The following is a 15,524-nucleotide window of genomic DNA, read 5'->3' on the forward strand; positions in this document are numbered from 1 at the left end:
TGAGACCAGTGGAGTATCTTAGATGGCTACTCACAGGCTTTTAAGACCCCAGATGCTACTCACCAAGACAGAATGTAGAACATTGTCTTTCTAAACTGTGTTATGCCAGTTGAGCTAGATGTTCCCCAAGACCATGGTCCCCACAGCCCTCCAACCCAGCAAATCAGTCCCTCAGGGAGTTTGGATGTGTCTATGTAGCTTCCATGACCTTTCTTTGTACAAGTTGTGCTGGTTTCCCCAGTATTGTGTACTGTCTTACCCTTCACCAAAGTTTCCACTTATCTATTGTCTATTTAGTAGTTCCCCTCCACCCCTACCCTCCCTCGTAACCATCAAAGATGGTTTCTTTTTGTGTGTAACCTTTTCATGAGTTTTTACAGTAGTGGTCTCATACAATATTTGTCCTTTTGTGATTGACTTATTTCACTCAGCATAATGCCCTCCGGATTCATCCATGTTATGAGATGCTTCGCAGATTCCCCATTCTTCTTTATCGTTGCATAACACTCCATTGTGTGTATGTACCGTAGTTTATCCATTCATCTGTTGGTGGCCCTGTTCTTTTAATGACTGTGAAGGGTTACATGATCATCATTTCTTTAATCAGTCCCCAACTGATGGGCATTTAGATCACTCTAATTTTTTATTCCATATAGATGCGAAGATCCTTTCATATATAACTTTGTTTACTGATATTTCTGCAGGAGAGATTTTTAGAACTAGGATTATTATGTGAAAGTATATCTAAATTTTCCAAAACGGTTTTTCCATTTTATTCTTTCACCAACAAAACATAAGTGTGGCCATTTCCCCACATCCTCCCCAATGCAGAGCGTTATCTCTCTCTAGCTATCTCTTTATTATCTGTCATCTATCTTTATTATCTATCTATCTATCTAATCTGTCTATCTAATCTATCTATCTAATCTATCTATCTATCTATCTATCTATCTGTCTTCGGCTATTGAATTAAAATCTGTACACAGATTTTGTAAAACCCCTAGCAGTGAAGTCCAGGTGTCCTACTTCCCAGTAGCGTGTTCTCAGGGAAGCCCTCAGCGTTTGTTCCCTAGAGAAGCTGAGGGAGAGAAGAGAGTTCCATGGGGGAGAGTGTCTTCTCCTTGCATCTCTGAGGCCTGTGAAATCTATAGGAAGGTCTATAATGACAACAATGGGTTTGGCTTGGTTTTGGGTTTTAATAATATCAACAATAATAGAACATTTGTTTAGTATTTACTATATACCTATAGGTACTTTTTTAAGTACATGGCATGTATTAATGCATTTAATCCTCAGAATAACCCAGTAATATACATGCTATTATTATTCCACTTTACAGATGAGGAAACAAGGCCCAGAGAGGTTAAGTAACATTCTCAAGGTCACACAGCTAGTAAGTGGCTCTCTTTCTACCTTTGAGTCCGTGCTCTTAAGCACCAATAAACTGACCACAATCAAATGAATTTAGGAAAATATTAAAAATTACAGTAAATTCTCAGAATTCTCAGACTGGAGCCCTATGTGGGAGTAGAAAATCAAACGCTGTCTTCTTTTTCTAAGCATAAACATCCTCTTGAATAATACTGCCAGGAAAAGTACTTTTGGAAAGCAGCTGGGAATATGTACATCTGCGGTCCACAGGGAAGAGAAAATGAATTAGTGTATTAGATCATGGGAGCAGTCGCTGTAGGACTATGAAAAGTTTCATGTATCAGGATCCTACCTAACAGCATTATCTGTAATCACATTTTAGCTTCCAAAACATAAGATGGTGAACTCAAGAGACAGCCATTTGTCTGACGACTGCGGTGCCCTAAGCAGCTGGGCGCTTTTAGCCGATGATATTTCACCCCAGGCCTCTGGGTGCATGGCGTTAGCCGAATCTACAACCGGTCACGGTTGTCTGTTCCCAGAGCAATTAGCCTGGGCATGTGACTTTCTGTCACGTCAGATTTACTCTGGGAATGCATTGTGCTGAACACTCTTTGTATCTTCCGGACTCAAGAGCATGACATGAATTTGCTCGGCTCTTGATTTGAGTGACTTCATCTAACCCGTAGGTGCCAACAAACCTGGATGGGACTTTGAAATTGCATCCAAGGCTTCTCTCCTGAGTTTCAGATCTTGTTTCCACCTTTCTAGTTCTTCTAGAGCCCTAGAGACCTAACACTGGGTTATTGGCCATTGTCACTGGGTAAACCACTCAGAGTCAGTGAGGTAAGGATCCGGGAAGATAAAATCCCAAGGCTTATAGATGGCTGAAGCAGCAGAGGAGGTGGGGATGTTGTGCCTTAGAGGGTGCCTAGGCTCCCATGTGCAACCGCCTGGGACCCGGTCTCAAAACCCTGGCTCAGATGTAGACATGCATGTAAGTCAGCAGTCACCGCTGCCTCCTGGATTTGGGGAGTGCAACTGAATCCCAGCTCTCGCCTCTGAATGCTGTGTCAATCTGTAGGAGTTACGCTGCTAGAGCCAGAGGTCCCAGTGGACCAGTGGACTCAGCCCCAAGTTGATGGGGTGGGTGGCATTGATATGTGGCCCTAATGGTTACTCAGAAAATTCTCCTGCACAGCTCCAGTTCTATCCCACCTGGTACCTAGTCTCGTATTTCTACCTGTCCAGTGGGCACCTCCAATCAGAACAGGTAGCCTGGTCAAAGCAGAGGCTGCACCTGTGTGACCTCCATCCCATGCTGGCAGAGGTGCCACCTGCTCCAGTGTTGGAGGCTAAGAGTCTTGGGGAGTTGAGACTATGGAGAGAGGAGAGGGGTCAGCTGAGGCATCCCAGCGGGATTGATCCTTCATCGCCCCTCCGCTCAGTGATGGTTCCATTGTGTCTGCCCTTGCAGTGCCCCTGGGTTCTGTGCCACCCCCCCCCACCAAACCAGATCCCACGGTGAGGTCAGAGCCAGCTCCCTCCTCTTTGTCTTCCCTTTCGGTTGGTGCTCATGTTGCCGGCCGCATGGCGTGGGCTGTTCTGAAACCGCAGTTGAACTTTGCCAGTGATGCCCTCCCGTCTGCTGCCCAGCTCACTGGTACAGAACGGGTTCACGTCAGAGCCCTGGTGGCTGACGCTTGTTGGTGCTGGGCGCTGCCCGCCTGCAGGGCACAGGGTGGTCCCCAGGCAGGTGGCTGCATGATCTGGATCTCTGCTCTCCCTGCAAATGGCCACGTAACCTTGAGCAAGTGACAGGCCTTTTTCTATGCATATGCAAATTTATATGCAGTGTCCTTACATTTCCATTTATGTTCCTTTCCTTTTCCTTACATTCCTGTCTCCTCATCTGTGAAGTGGGCATAGTAACCGGGCTTATTATCCCATAGGACTGGTGTGAAGATGCCATGAGGTGGTAAAAATCAGTTATAACATTTATTGGATGTTTACTCTGCCAGGCAGTGCTCAGTCAGTGAGCTTCTGGACTCAGAAGGACTGATTCTTAACCACCATGCTGTGCTACCTCCAAAGTCACATCTGGATGGATTATTTCTCTTATGCCTTGATTTACTATCTCTGTGTTGGAAAGGTTTTATTTTGCTTGTTTTTATTTTTTATTTTTATGTAACATGCACATCGAAGACTTCTACATTCCCTTTTCATAAAATGTTTAAATATAAATAAGTATGCCAGTTGGCAGACAGTTGGCAGACCCACAGAACTCAAAATTAAGCCAAGCTTCTAGCCACAGGAGCACGTTGATTGTAGTTGGCCTGATAGGGATAATGGCATAGTTTTCTTTCCTGAGTTTGCAGCTACGGAGACTCACTGAGGACCCTCTATCAAGTAGAACTTGCTTAATGCACAGCCTCAACTTCTTTAGTTCTGTACAATGGATGTTGTTAGAGTCTTTTTACCAGGTACTTCTCTGTTGAATAAAAAATGAGCACTTATCTTAAAGGGGGAAGAGGAAGTCTGCCCCCGATAATATGTAATTCTCTCTTGGGTAAATAGATTCCTGAGAGTGCAACTCTATAGAAATGCAATCACATTTTTTAACTCCAAGGTGACGTTAACATAAACATCCCCATGTCCTACCTATTGATCTGTTGCTGTAATAATGGTATTACCCATTTGATCTTCTGACACTGGAGAACTTGCAGGGGCTGCAATTGCGTTTTTCTTTTATTCCTGCGACTTAAATTCCACTTGCACATCCAACTGTGGCCTTTATGAAGAAGTGTTCTGCAGGAGTCTGCATAGGGGAACGTTAAATCTCTCTATCATAGGAATGTGGACTCTTGGCTTGAAACCTAGGAACACGCCCAGAGTGAAACATGCAGAAACTACTTGTTAGGAGCCTGCAGTGTTGTGTGTCCCAAAGAGATGTACAACTTGTGAAAACTCTGGCGCTGACTTTCTTGTACTAGCCATACCAAGAAACTCCTTCCCCATGCACATACTTTCCATAATCATCACTCTCAAATGGGTGGTAAAGGGCTGAAATTAGAAGCTGGTGGTCCGGTCGGGAGGCTGTTGTCTGCTGTCAGTGCCTCACCATTCACAGAACAGAAACCCGACACGGTATTTCAAGCTCTAAGCTTGCCCGTTCATTTTGTTATATCCAGATCCAACAGGCTTCACCACTGCATTAGAAAACTAGCCTCTGGTCATCATTTTCCAGGTCTTCCGAGGGAAGGTTGTGCTGTGTGAGAGATGAATCTGGCCTAGCAGCTGTGAGTGAACACTGAGTTCAAGTCTAGGATTACAAGTTCCTGAAGGACAGTCAAAAGGGAATTACAATACCAGCAACGCCTAGTTGAATGGCTGAAGTAAAAAATACTGACAAAACCAAGTGCTGAAAAGGATGTGGAGCAACTGGAACTCTCATACTTTGCTGGTTGAGGGCAAAATGGTAGACACTCTGAACAAAACCATTTAAGAGTTTCTTATAAAGTTAAACATACAGTTTCCCTTTGACCCGGTAAACTCACTCCTAGGCATTTACTCTAGAGGAATGAAAACGTCATCAAAAATCCTGTACACAAATGTTTATAGCAACTTTTTCATAGTTGCCAAAAACTTCAAACAGCCCAAATGTCCTTCAGCAGATGATAGATGAACAATCCGTGCCATGGAATACTAAAAAAACAAAAAACAAAAAAACCAAACCCGTTACCATCGAGGTGATTCTGACTCATAGTGACCCTCTAGGAAAGAGTAGAAGGGCCCCATAGAGTTTCCAAGGAGTGGCTGGTGGATTCGAACTGCTGACCTTTTGGTTAGCAGCTGAGCTCTTAACCACTGTGCCACCAGGGCTCCTACTCAGCAATAAAAAGGAGGAATCACAACAACTTGAATGAATCTACAGGGAATCACGCTGAATGAGAAAAGACAATTCCAAAAGATTCCGTACTGTATGATCCCATTTATATGACATTGTCTATAAGACGAAACCATAGTGACATGACACAGATCAGTGTTTGCCAGCGGTTAGGGTGGGAGGGAAGATGGGACTATAGAGGTGTGGCATGAGGGAGTTTGATGGAGCTGTTCTGTATCCTGATTGTCATGGTAGTTATACAAATCTATACATGAATTAAAATTCATAGAACTGTATACCTAAAAAGTCAGCTTTACCACATGTCATTTTAATAAGTTTTTTAAAATCTTCTTTGTGTGACTGGAAGGCATAGTAGGAGGAGAGAGTGGGACTGTAATCATGCAGTTGGGTGTGTGTGTGCATGCACACGTGTGCATACATGTGTGTGCTTGCATATGCGCATTGCCGTGGGGGGCATTGCACATATTTGAGAACGTAACTCAAGAGCGTGCTTAGAAAGTTTTAAATTTAAATCCTGTCTTTCTTTGGCCAGTGTGCAGTTCTGGGATTATGGTGTGAGACACAGAATGACAGTCGATCCGAATGCAAGAACAGGAGAATTTTTGAGGTGCCGCAATGGTGTGGAGGAGGGCGTGGTCGCGGATTGTGTTGGAGGGCCATGGGCTCTGAATGAGGGGTCCGCCTGTGTATGAGAGGGAGGGAATTCCATGTGGTGGGAACAGAAGCCTGAACTCGCCTCACCTGCCTGGGCAGCGTCCGGAAGGGAGCTTTTTTTAATTTTATTTTTATTTTGTTTATTGTTGTAGTTTAGATGAAGTTTACATTTCAAGTTAGTCTCCCATACAAAAATTTATACATACATTGTTATGTGACCCCAATTGCTCTCCCCATACCGTGACAGCACACTTCTTCTTTCCACCCCTGATTCCCCATGTCCATTTGGAGGGGAGCTTGGAAGGGAGACTGAGGGTGGAGCTGCAAGACGTTTTGCATCCGTGGCTTTACCCGTGGTGTTTTCAGCAGTGGTGGGATGTCTACTGTTGGGGTTTTTCAACCTGCAACATTTATTGATCGATAATCTCTTAGATATTCCAAACAGTGGGTCAGAAATATCCTCCAGAGGCTGTCAGAGGGTTCTGTGCTGTGAAGGAATATATCCTTCTGGCCCATGTTGACACCCATCTCTTCTGCCCATGCCATCTTTCTTCCCTGGTGGGCAGGACCCTGGAGTTTTCCAGCATAAAGGCCACAGCCTCCAGGGGACTGTGATTGCTGAAAGGCATCCCACCTGTGACTAGAAGTCTGAATTCACAAACCCTTGGTTTAGTTAACATGTTTCACCTTATCTTGAAACAGATGAGCATTTGTTTGTCTTATGCAACAAGATACCTGGGCATAGGCCAGGCCACTGCCAGCCCACAAGGCTCCTTTGTATGGATTACAAAAAGGTGCCCTTTCTGAATATACACGTTACAGTAAAGCCCCCGTAGCCCTGCACTTGAGAGAACATTTGGGCTGAGTAGGGGCTGGTGTCAACCCCCAGCCACCTGAATCTGGAGACCCTGAGCTGGTCCAGTGGTTTAGGGGACCACAAAGACCAGCTCCTCTCCGCTACCCTGAGTGTGCTGGCCTCTGTTTTCATTCTTGTTGCCTTGATGTCTCAAAATCTAGTGCATTTATTTTTCATTGGGAAGGAACAAGAGACCTTGCCCAGAAGGGGTGGGTACACGGATGTTGATTGTCACTTCCCCAGCCCGTGAGCCCTTTGATGTGGGACTTGTGCCAGACCTCACCCTGGACTCTTCCCGAGGAGGAGCTGCTTCTGGTTCAGTTTCCCTCTCCTGGGCCATCATCGGGGGAGCGGCAATAAAAGACGCGGTTTCCAAAAGGGTGCAGAGCTCAGGGGGCGCCAGGCTGGGGGCCAACAACTCAACAGAGCTGGCCTGTCTCCCTCAGGACTTCCGTGTCCTCATCCACGAAGACGAGGGGGTGTGGCTTCAGCACACCCCCTCCCAGGGTGCAGCTCACAGTGGAAGGAGGACTGGCCAGCTGCAGGCCTGTTATTCTTGTTAGCTACCACTGAGTGGGCCCCCGACTCATGGCAACCCCATGCGCTGCGGGATAGGACCCTTGTGATCTACAGGATTCTCACTGGCTGATTTTTGGAAATATATCACCAGGCCTTTCTTTTTAGTCTGTTCAGTCTGGACTGTCCACTGAAGCCTGTTCATAATTGTTGCAGCACGTAAGTCTCCGCTGGCAGAAGGGTAGTGGCTGTGCAGGAGGTACCCTGGCCGGGAATCAAACCCAGGTCTCCCTCATGGAAGGTGAGAATTCTACCACTGGACCGCCACCACTGCCTTCTGAACACAAACAGAATGAGAAACTGACCAGAAATCTCTGCAGGCTGGCTGACAAGGAAAATAAAGTGAAACCAAATAGTTCTGTAGAAGAGGAAATGGAGGAGTTGCTTCTCACATATTTAGAAAGTTCTAGGGCGTTCTCCAAGGGGCCCTGCCAGGACTTCCACAGGTGGCCCATCTCCTGTCTGTTCCCCTGCCTGCTTTTCAGCGAGTATAGCAGCGTCTAAATAGGAAAGTGTCAGGTCTGAGGCCTGGAAACGCTGCCCTGAGTGGTTTCTTTTGGGTTTTCAGTGGGATCTCAAGTTGTCTGCTGAGTGTGAACAGCCAGTTTAAGAATTTTTACGTCTGTCCTTCGAGTGCTAATACTTCTGCATTTCTTGTACCTCCAAGAGAAGGATTGCGGCTTGAAGTGGGTCATGCTGAGTGCAGCGGCTGGAGGGGCCAGAGCTAACAGACGTGCTCCCCACTTCATCTTCGGAGAGCCAGTTTGGAGTTGCCGTAGCTGCCAGGAGTGATTCCTCAGCTGAAGTCTGGGTTGGGTTGTACCATCCAGATTGCAGTGGAATCACAGCACCTGAAACACAGGTGGGGCCCTGCAGCGGGCCCCTCGACCTGGCTTTGCCCCCTTGAATCACCTGCTTTAACCCATTACTTTCTCTTCCTGGCTCCTGGTTTTAATACCAGTGCTGTAGTCTTGCCTAGTCTTGCCGATATGCATATATATGTATGTATGTGTATTTTTTAAGCTGCTTCTCAGGTGCACCTAAGGCTTCCGCTAAAACCTCAGTGCAAAGAGAGGTAGCTTGGTGAGAACTGCTGAGGGCTGTAAATCTGGCCCCTTTCGTTGGCCGTTAGGAAATTATTTCCAGTTAAACAAGCTAGGGAAAGGTAATTGAACACATGGTTGATGGCTGTAGCCAAGTGTGTGCACTAGAAAAACAATCAGCTCTTTAGAGATGCCAAGCACTAATATTATGCATTTTCTGTTGGAAACTGTACACTCTTCACTGCCTTGAGCCTCCCGTGTGCCACCTCATATCTTCAATCAAATTACTATATTCCAGAAATATGCATAAGGGAAATGATTCTACACATTTTATGGTGGGTTGTTGCTTGTAGCAGTAATTGAAGTACCTTTTCCACTTATGAAAGTACTAATTTTATTTGTTTTTATTGCTTTTCTAGATGCAATTATTTATTTAGTGTGCTTTGGCCTTATTAAATTATGTTTACTATAGAAACATCATAAAAATGTATGAAAACAACACATCAGCCAAGCCAGCCTGGTGACCTGTATTGGGAAACCTAGTGTTATTTTTCATATCCAAACCTAATGGAATAACTTAAGAATAAACAGATAATCTACTAGAAAACAATGCAGTTTCAAGGTAATGTAATAAAACACCTGGACAATATGATTTCGTAAATCTTGGTTCTAAAATTTACATGAGTTGGGTTTTGCGTGCTTGTCTGAGGACACATGGCATTTCTAAATGGAATCATTATAATGTGAAATGTAATTAAACTGCAAAGCAGAATGTAAACAGGGTTTTGTTGGCTGGTAAGATATGGGGGTCTGAGAAGCAATGTAAAGACTTCTGGTGTCAAAAGACAAGCAGAAGGCTCTCATCCTTAGGAATTTCCTTAACTTGGACATTTAACGGTGGTTGGATGGTTTGTGAAGTTCGCTTGGCATCTCCGCTGAGCAGTAGGGCCTGGCTCTTAGGGGTGCTTTATATCCTCTCTTTGTCTCCTGCTCCCTGCCCCTCCTCTGGTCCCTCTCAGATAAAACATACTTTTTGCTGTTGGTATTCTTTTTAAGAAACTGTAATTGAATGTAAATGGTTTGTTGTTGTTAGTTGCTGGCTGATTGGCTGTGACTCATGGCGACCCCATGTACAACAGAACAGAACACTGCCTTGTCCTGCACCATCTTCACGATCATTGGGGTGCTCGAGTCTGTTGTTGCAGCCACTCTGTATCCTGAGTGACTTCCAATCTTGGGGAATCATCTTCCAGCACTGCAGCAGACAATGTTCTATCGTGATCCATAGGGTTTTCCATTGGCTGATTTTTGGAAGTAAATCGCCAGGCTTTCTTCCTAGCCTGTCTTAGTCTGGAAGCTCCACTGAAACCTGTCCACCACGGGTGACCCTGCTGGTGTTTAAAATACCCCTGGCATAGCTTCCAGCATCATAACAACTTGGAAGCCTCCACGGTATGACCAACTGACAGACAGGTGGTGGATAAATGATTTATTTGCCCTGAATTCTTGAGAGATAAAGTATAAACCCGTTGCTGTCGAGTCTGTTCCGACTCATAGTGACCCTATACGACAGAGTAGAACTGTCCCAGAGGGTTTCCAAGGAGTGGCTGTTGGATTCAAACTGCCAACCTTATGGTTAGCAGCCAAGTTCTTCACCACTGCACCACCAGGGCACATAAAAAGCAAAATCAAAAGAAAACAACAACAAAACCAAAGTCGAAACCAAAATCAAAAAGATCCTAAATCTAAAATCCCAGTTTATAGAGAGCCAGTCTGCTTACCTGAAAGTCATGTGTCTTTATGACTATAAACTAATGACGGATTTTTATTTTTCTAATTATGTATCATTTATATACATGTGCCTGCTACAAAATTCAAAAGGTCCCCCAAAAATGTATACAATAAAGGGTAAGTCCTCCTCTCAGTCCTACCCCAGCTATGCAGCCTGCTTCCCCCAGAAGGAACTGTGGTTAACAGTTCTTGGTTTCTCCTGTCCCTTCCAAGGTGTCTCCGAATATGAAACATGCATGTGCACACATATTTATACACGTGATAGTAAAACGTACGGGACACTTACAGCGCAGTCATGCGTGTGAAAGTCTGCACTGTCTGCTCCATTTTATGACTGCACCCATCTTTTATGATGTCCACCGCAGCGCTTCCAGCTTTTTGCTTAGATCAATAAACACTTCCACCAACAACATCCGAGAGGACCTGTTTGTTTTAGCAACCTCTTTTTTTAATATTTGGCAAGTTGAAGGCAAAAATTATTGTGGAAGTGTGACTTTAAACTGCAGTTCTCTTCTTATTAGAGAGGTCGGCTCTCATTTCACATGTTTAAGAGTCATTTGTATTTCCTCTTCTGTCAACTGTCTTCTGCTGTCTTGTCCTTTGCTTAGTGTTTTGATGGGTTGTTGGTCATTATCTTCGTTGGGTTGTTAAGAGAAATTGTCCTTTTGATATGAGTTGCAAATATTTTTTCAATTGTCTGTTGACTTTATTTTTGATTGTTTCATCGCATATGGCATGAAAATGTACACGGCTTTTATTCTGTTGCTCTTGAATTGTGTGTCATACTTTAAAACACCTCCCACGCTCTGAGATCATCTTCAAAAAATGTTTTCATGTCTTCTTCCAGTACTTGTATGGATTTATGTCTGTCATTTAAGATAAATTCTTCTAGAATTTACCTGGGTGCAAAGAATGATACAGGAATGTGATTTCATTTTATTTCCCCCCACATGGCTACTCAAGTATCCCAACACCATTTATTAAACAATAATATTTAGGTCAATTTCTGGACATTAACATCGGTCCAGTGATATTTATGTCTATTCACCTGCCCGTACCACAGTGTTTTAATTTCATCAATTATTCATTTCAAGAATGTTCCTTAATCATCTTTAAAAACATACTCTATTTAAAAACTTTTCAACAAATTTTAAAAAATTTTGTTATATGCTTTTCCAGCATCTATAGAGATAATTATATGATTTTTCTCTTTTGATCTATTACTATTATTAATTATATTAATAGTTTTTTCTAATATTGAACCATCTTTGCATTTCTGGAATAAATGAAACTTGTACATGCTTATCTATCTATTAGTGTGTTTCTGCATCCTTTCTGAGGGAATTTGGTTTATAATTTATATTAACCAATGAGATTGTTGTAAAATAAGTGAAATTTTTTTCTTTTCTTTCTTTTTTTTTTTTAATGCTCTAGAGCAGTTTAATTAAATTAGAATTATCTGTTCCTTAACGGGATTTCTTTTAGAAATTCTATAAAAATTCCTGGGCCTGGTGCTTTTGAGAGAGAACTCTTTGACAATGTTTTTTTTTCTTTTGTGTATATGTGGTAATTAGTACATTATATTTTCTGGAGTTAATGTTTATAATTAATATTTTTTTAGACTGTTATCTATTTTATCCTGTATTTCAAAATTTTTTGCAACAAGCTGAGCAAAGTAGTCTTTTTAGATTTTTAAAAGTTTCCCTCATTTTATTTATCCTTTTTCTCATTTCTAGTATTATTCATTTATTCTTTTTCTTGTTTTATCAGTTTATTTTATTGGTGCTTTCTGAGTACTAGCTTTTGGATTTTTTTAAAATAAATTCTACTATTTTCTGATTTATGCAGTCTGATTTTATTTCTCTTGGTTTCTTCTATTTTTCTTTTATGTGTTCTGTTCTTCTTTTTCTAATGTCTTGAATGCTTATTTCATTTAATTTATATGTTTAATATAAGTACTTGTTGTTGTTGTTAGGTGCTGTTGAGTTGACTCCAACTCTTAGCAACCCCATGTACAGAGTAGAACTTCCCTATAGGGTTTTCTATGCTGTAATCTTTATGGGAGCACATCACCAGGTCTTTCTCCTGTGGAGCCACTAGGTAGGTTCAAACCTCTAACCCTTCAGTTAGCAGCTGAATGCTTAACCTTGCACTTCCAGGAGTGTTTAGTATAAATGCACCCACACCTCACTTATTGACATGGTTAGGTTCCAAAGACCAGATCATTATGCGAGAATTGGCATTATGCAAAAGTGGAGGATGACCACATCAGTTCACAAAGTGGAGGATGACTACATCATTACATAACTGCTAAATTACATCATTACATAACTGCCAAATTACATCATTATATAACTGCCAAATTACATCATTACATAACTGTCAAACCATGAGAATCATGGCCCAGTTAGGTTGACATATAACCTTAACCACAGCCAGCATTACTCTCGCCTCACATTTCAGCAATTGTTACTGCCAGGCATACGTCATTAATGTGCAGAATAGTAGGCAGTAGATTTTTTACTATTGTCATAAATGCAAAATTTTGGATAATGAGGTAGTTGATAAGTCAGGGGTAGGTATACTTAAGACTAATGAATTTTTCTCTGAGTACTGCTTTAACCATATTATTTGGTTCTGGTAAGTAATATTTTCTTTATGGTTATTTTTAAGATAGTCTGCAATTTTGACTTAGTACAAGTTAAATCAGTTGTTTAAAAAATATTCTAGATGGTTGCACTTTTAGTTTTTCTAGGTTTCGTTATTTATTTCTAAAATTTTTTGTTTGTTTCTGTCTGTATCTTTATTTTTCCTTTTGACCGGAGACTATTTACGTTATTTTTTCTTTTCAGAATTAAAGTTTTCTTTGTGACCTAATGTTTAATCATTTTTTGTGACTGTTCCTTGTCAATTTGAAAATAAGTTAGTTTTTCTTTGTAGAGCACAGTGTTCTGTATAAGACAATGGGATCTATTTTATTAATTATGTTATTTAGGTTTTATATATCCTTTAAAATTTTTGTGTTTGTTCCCCTTTGAGTCCTCAGCATGCTGGGAAAATGCATGCTTGATAAATGAATGAAAGCTGTAGAACTCCCTGTGGTCACTATAATTTTGTTGTGTTTTGTCTTGTAGCCAAAGATTACTGAGGAAAGCTTGACTTACGCGGAGCTGGAGCTAATTAAACCCCACCAGACAGCCCAAGGTGTTCCCACCAGCACGGTCTATGCCCAGATCCTCTTTCAGGAGAACAAGTTGTAATGCCACATCTTCTTCAATGGTCCTATTTAATATACCTGCCACCCCAGTTATTTATGAAACCTTGGAAGCAAAGTCCTTATTTTTGTATTTTCACAAGTGCCCTCTCTGTGGCAGGCACCCTTTCCAGCTGCGTTCCAGATGCCCTAGAAGAGGTACGGGGCTGGTCTCCAGCAAAGAATTGGGACCATGGACCTTGGCTGAATCTCCCAGAACAAGGTTTTTCTGGGCCTGACCCCTGAGGGGTGAGAACTCTGGTTCCGAGAGCACCATGGAAATTTTCTGTTGAGCCAAACTCTATCACCTGTTCTTTCTCCTCTGAGTTTTTTTAAAAAATATTACTTAATCTTAATTTTAATCTTCTCTTCCCATATTAAGCACATAGTATGTAGCTAGAGGAAATGGGGTTGTAGGCCAAAGTGTAAGATGGTAGATAAGTAGTAATTATTTTTCAAAGGATGGGATTGCATTGCTCATGCACCAGAACCAGAACAAAGCTGACTGCAAGCAGTCACTGGAGACAGTGTCTCTTGCTTTAAATAGATGCACCGATCCTGATGATGCTTTGGGGGAAGTCTGAGGCCTCTGAATTCCCCAATGCCTGCTTCCCCATCCGTGGTCATAGCACAAGTAGAATTCTGTTTCTAAGGCCTTCCATCCCTTTGGCAGGGTAGACTTATACTGGTGTAGCTGTTGCCGTCAAGTTGATTCCGACTCATGACGACCCCATGTGTTACAAAGCAGAACTGCTCCATAGGCTTTTCTTGGCTGCAGTCTTTACAGAAGCAGATCACCAGGCCTGCCTTCCATGGAACTGCTGGGTGAGTTCGAACTGCTCACCTTTAGGTTAGCAGCAGATCACAAACTGCTTGCGCTACCCAGCTCCTTATACTGGTGTAAGAAGTTTGTACTCACCTTTTTCCAGAGACACACCGGAGTTTCCCACCACATGACACACTGGAGCCAGTGGCCTCTTCAGAGCGCCTTGAAGTCCATCAGCTCTGATTGAACCCCGCTCATTTGAGAGCAGAGTATTTTGCCTGGTTCCCTCAGGGTAGGAGAGTGGGCATACAAGCCAAACTGGAAAGCGATCTCCTGAAGACCCTCCTATTGTAAAGTGCCTTGCCCGTCTCAACTTTGTGTGTGAATTCTAACAAGTCGTGAGGCTGGGGTCAGGGATTCCTGGAGTACAATTACTCCACGCGGAAGTTGCTGTGTGCCCTTGCAGGAAACACAGGGAACTGGGACTCACTCATGGCAGATGCGTCTGGAAGAGCGTCGTCCTGGAAACGGCACTGTTACGGACATTTCCTGATGTGAGTTTTCTCTGGTGGGATTTACTGCATGCTACAGAACTCGTTGGGCTAGCTAATGGACAACATATATATGGTAAATGTATTTTAAACACAACCTTAGGTTTGAGTTGTGCCCCTCTACACAGCTGTGTGACCTCCGTAGAGTTTCTTATCTCCTAATAGCTCAAGACTCCATGTTTGTGTAAAAGTGACTGAACACAAAATGGGAGAATGAACATTGCAGCATTCTGGAATGTATAAACTGCTACACAGATGCACTGTGTTGACGTTCATGCTAAAGCCAGCCTGCTTTCTCAAACTGAAAAAGTCTCTATTATTTAAGTCTTTCATTGTAATAGCTTTAAAAAGTTTAAGTATTTGTCCACTAACTCAGCTTTACAGTAACTTTCCCAAAGACCCATGATGGCATACGAGCTCCTTGCGTGGCTTATTGGAAAGGATCCAAATTGGGAGCATTCAGATTGTGTTGGTGAAGAATATTACGTATACCCTGGACTTTGAGAGGAATGAACCAATCAGTGTTGGTGGAAGTACAACCAGAATGCTCCTTAGAAGCGAGGATCACTTACTTTGGACATATCATCAGGAGGGACCGATCACTGGAGAATGACATCATGTTTGGTAAAGAAGAGGATCAACAAAGAAAAGAGGAACCCTCAATGAGATGGATTGACATAGCGGCTACAACAATAGATTCAAACATACCAAAGATTGTGCGGATGGTGCAGGACCAGACCAGGTTTCATTCTGTGA

General features: G+C 42.7%; 1 protein-coding gene across 1 annotated transcript in view; it reads left to right on the top strand.

The window, feature by feature from the left end:
• VSTM4 (V-set and transmembrane domain containing 4) overlaps window positions 1–13,458 on the top strand; it is a 117,979-nt gene extending 104,521 nt beyond the window's left edge. Inside the window, exon 9 of the mRNA XM_012558949.1 lies at window positions 13,333–13,458. Coding sequence (XP_012414403.1) covers window positions 13,333–13,458 — 126 coding nt within the window. The remainder of the gene's footprint in view (window positions 1–13,332) is intronic.
• Window positions 13,459–15,524: the final 2,066 nt, after the last annotated feature.

The sequence above is a fragment of the Trichechus manatus genome, unplaced genomic scaffold (assembly GCF_000243295.1).
Source record: "Trichechus manatus latirostris isolate Lorelei unplaced genomic scaffold, TriManLat1.0 scaffold00200, whole genome shotgun sequence".
Lineage (NCBI taxonomy): Eukaryota > Metazoa > Chordata > Mammalia > Sirenia > Trichechidae > Trichechus > Trichechus manatus.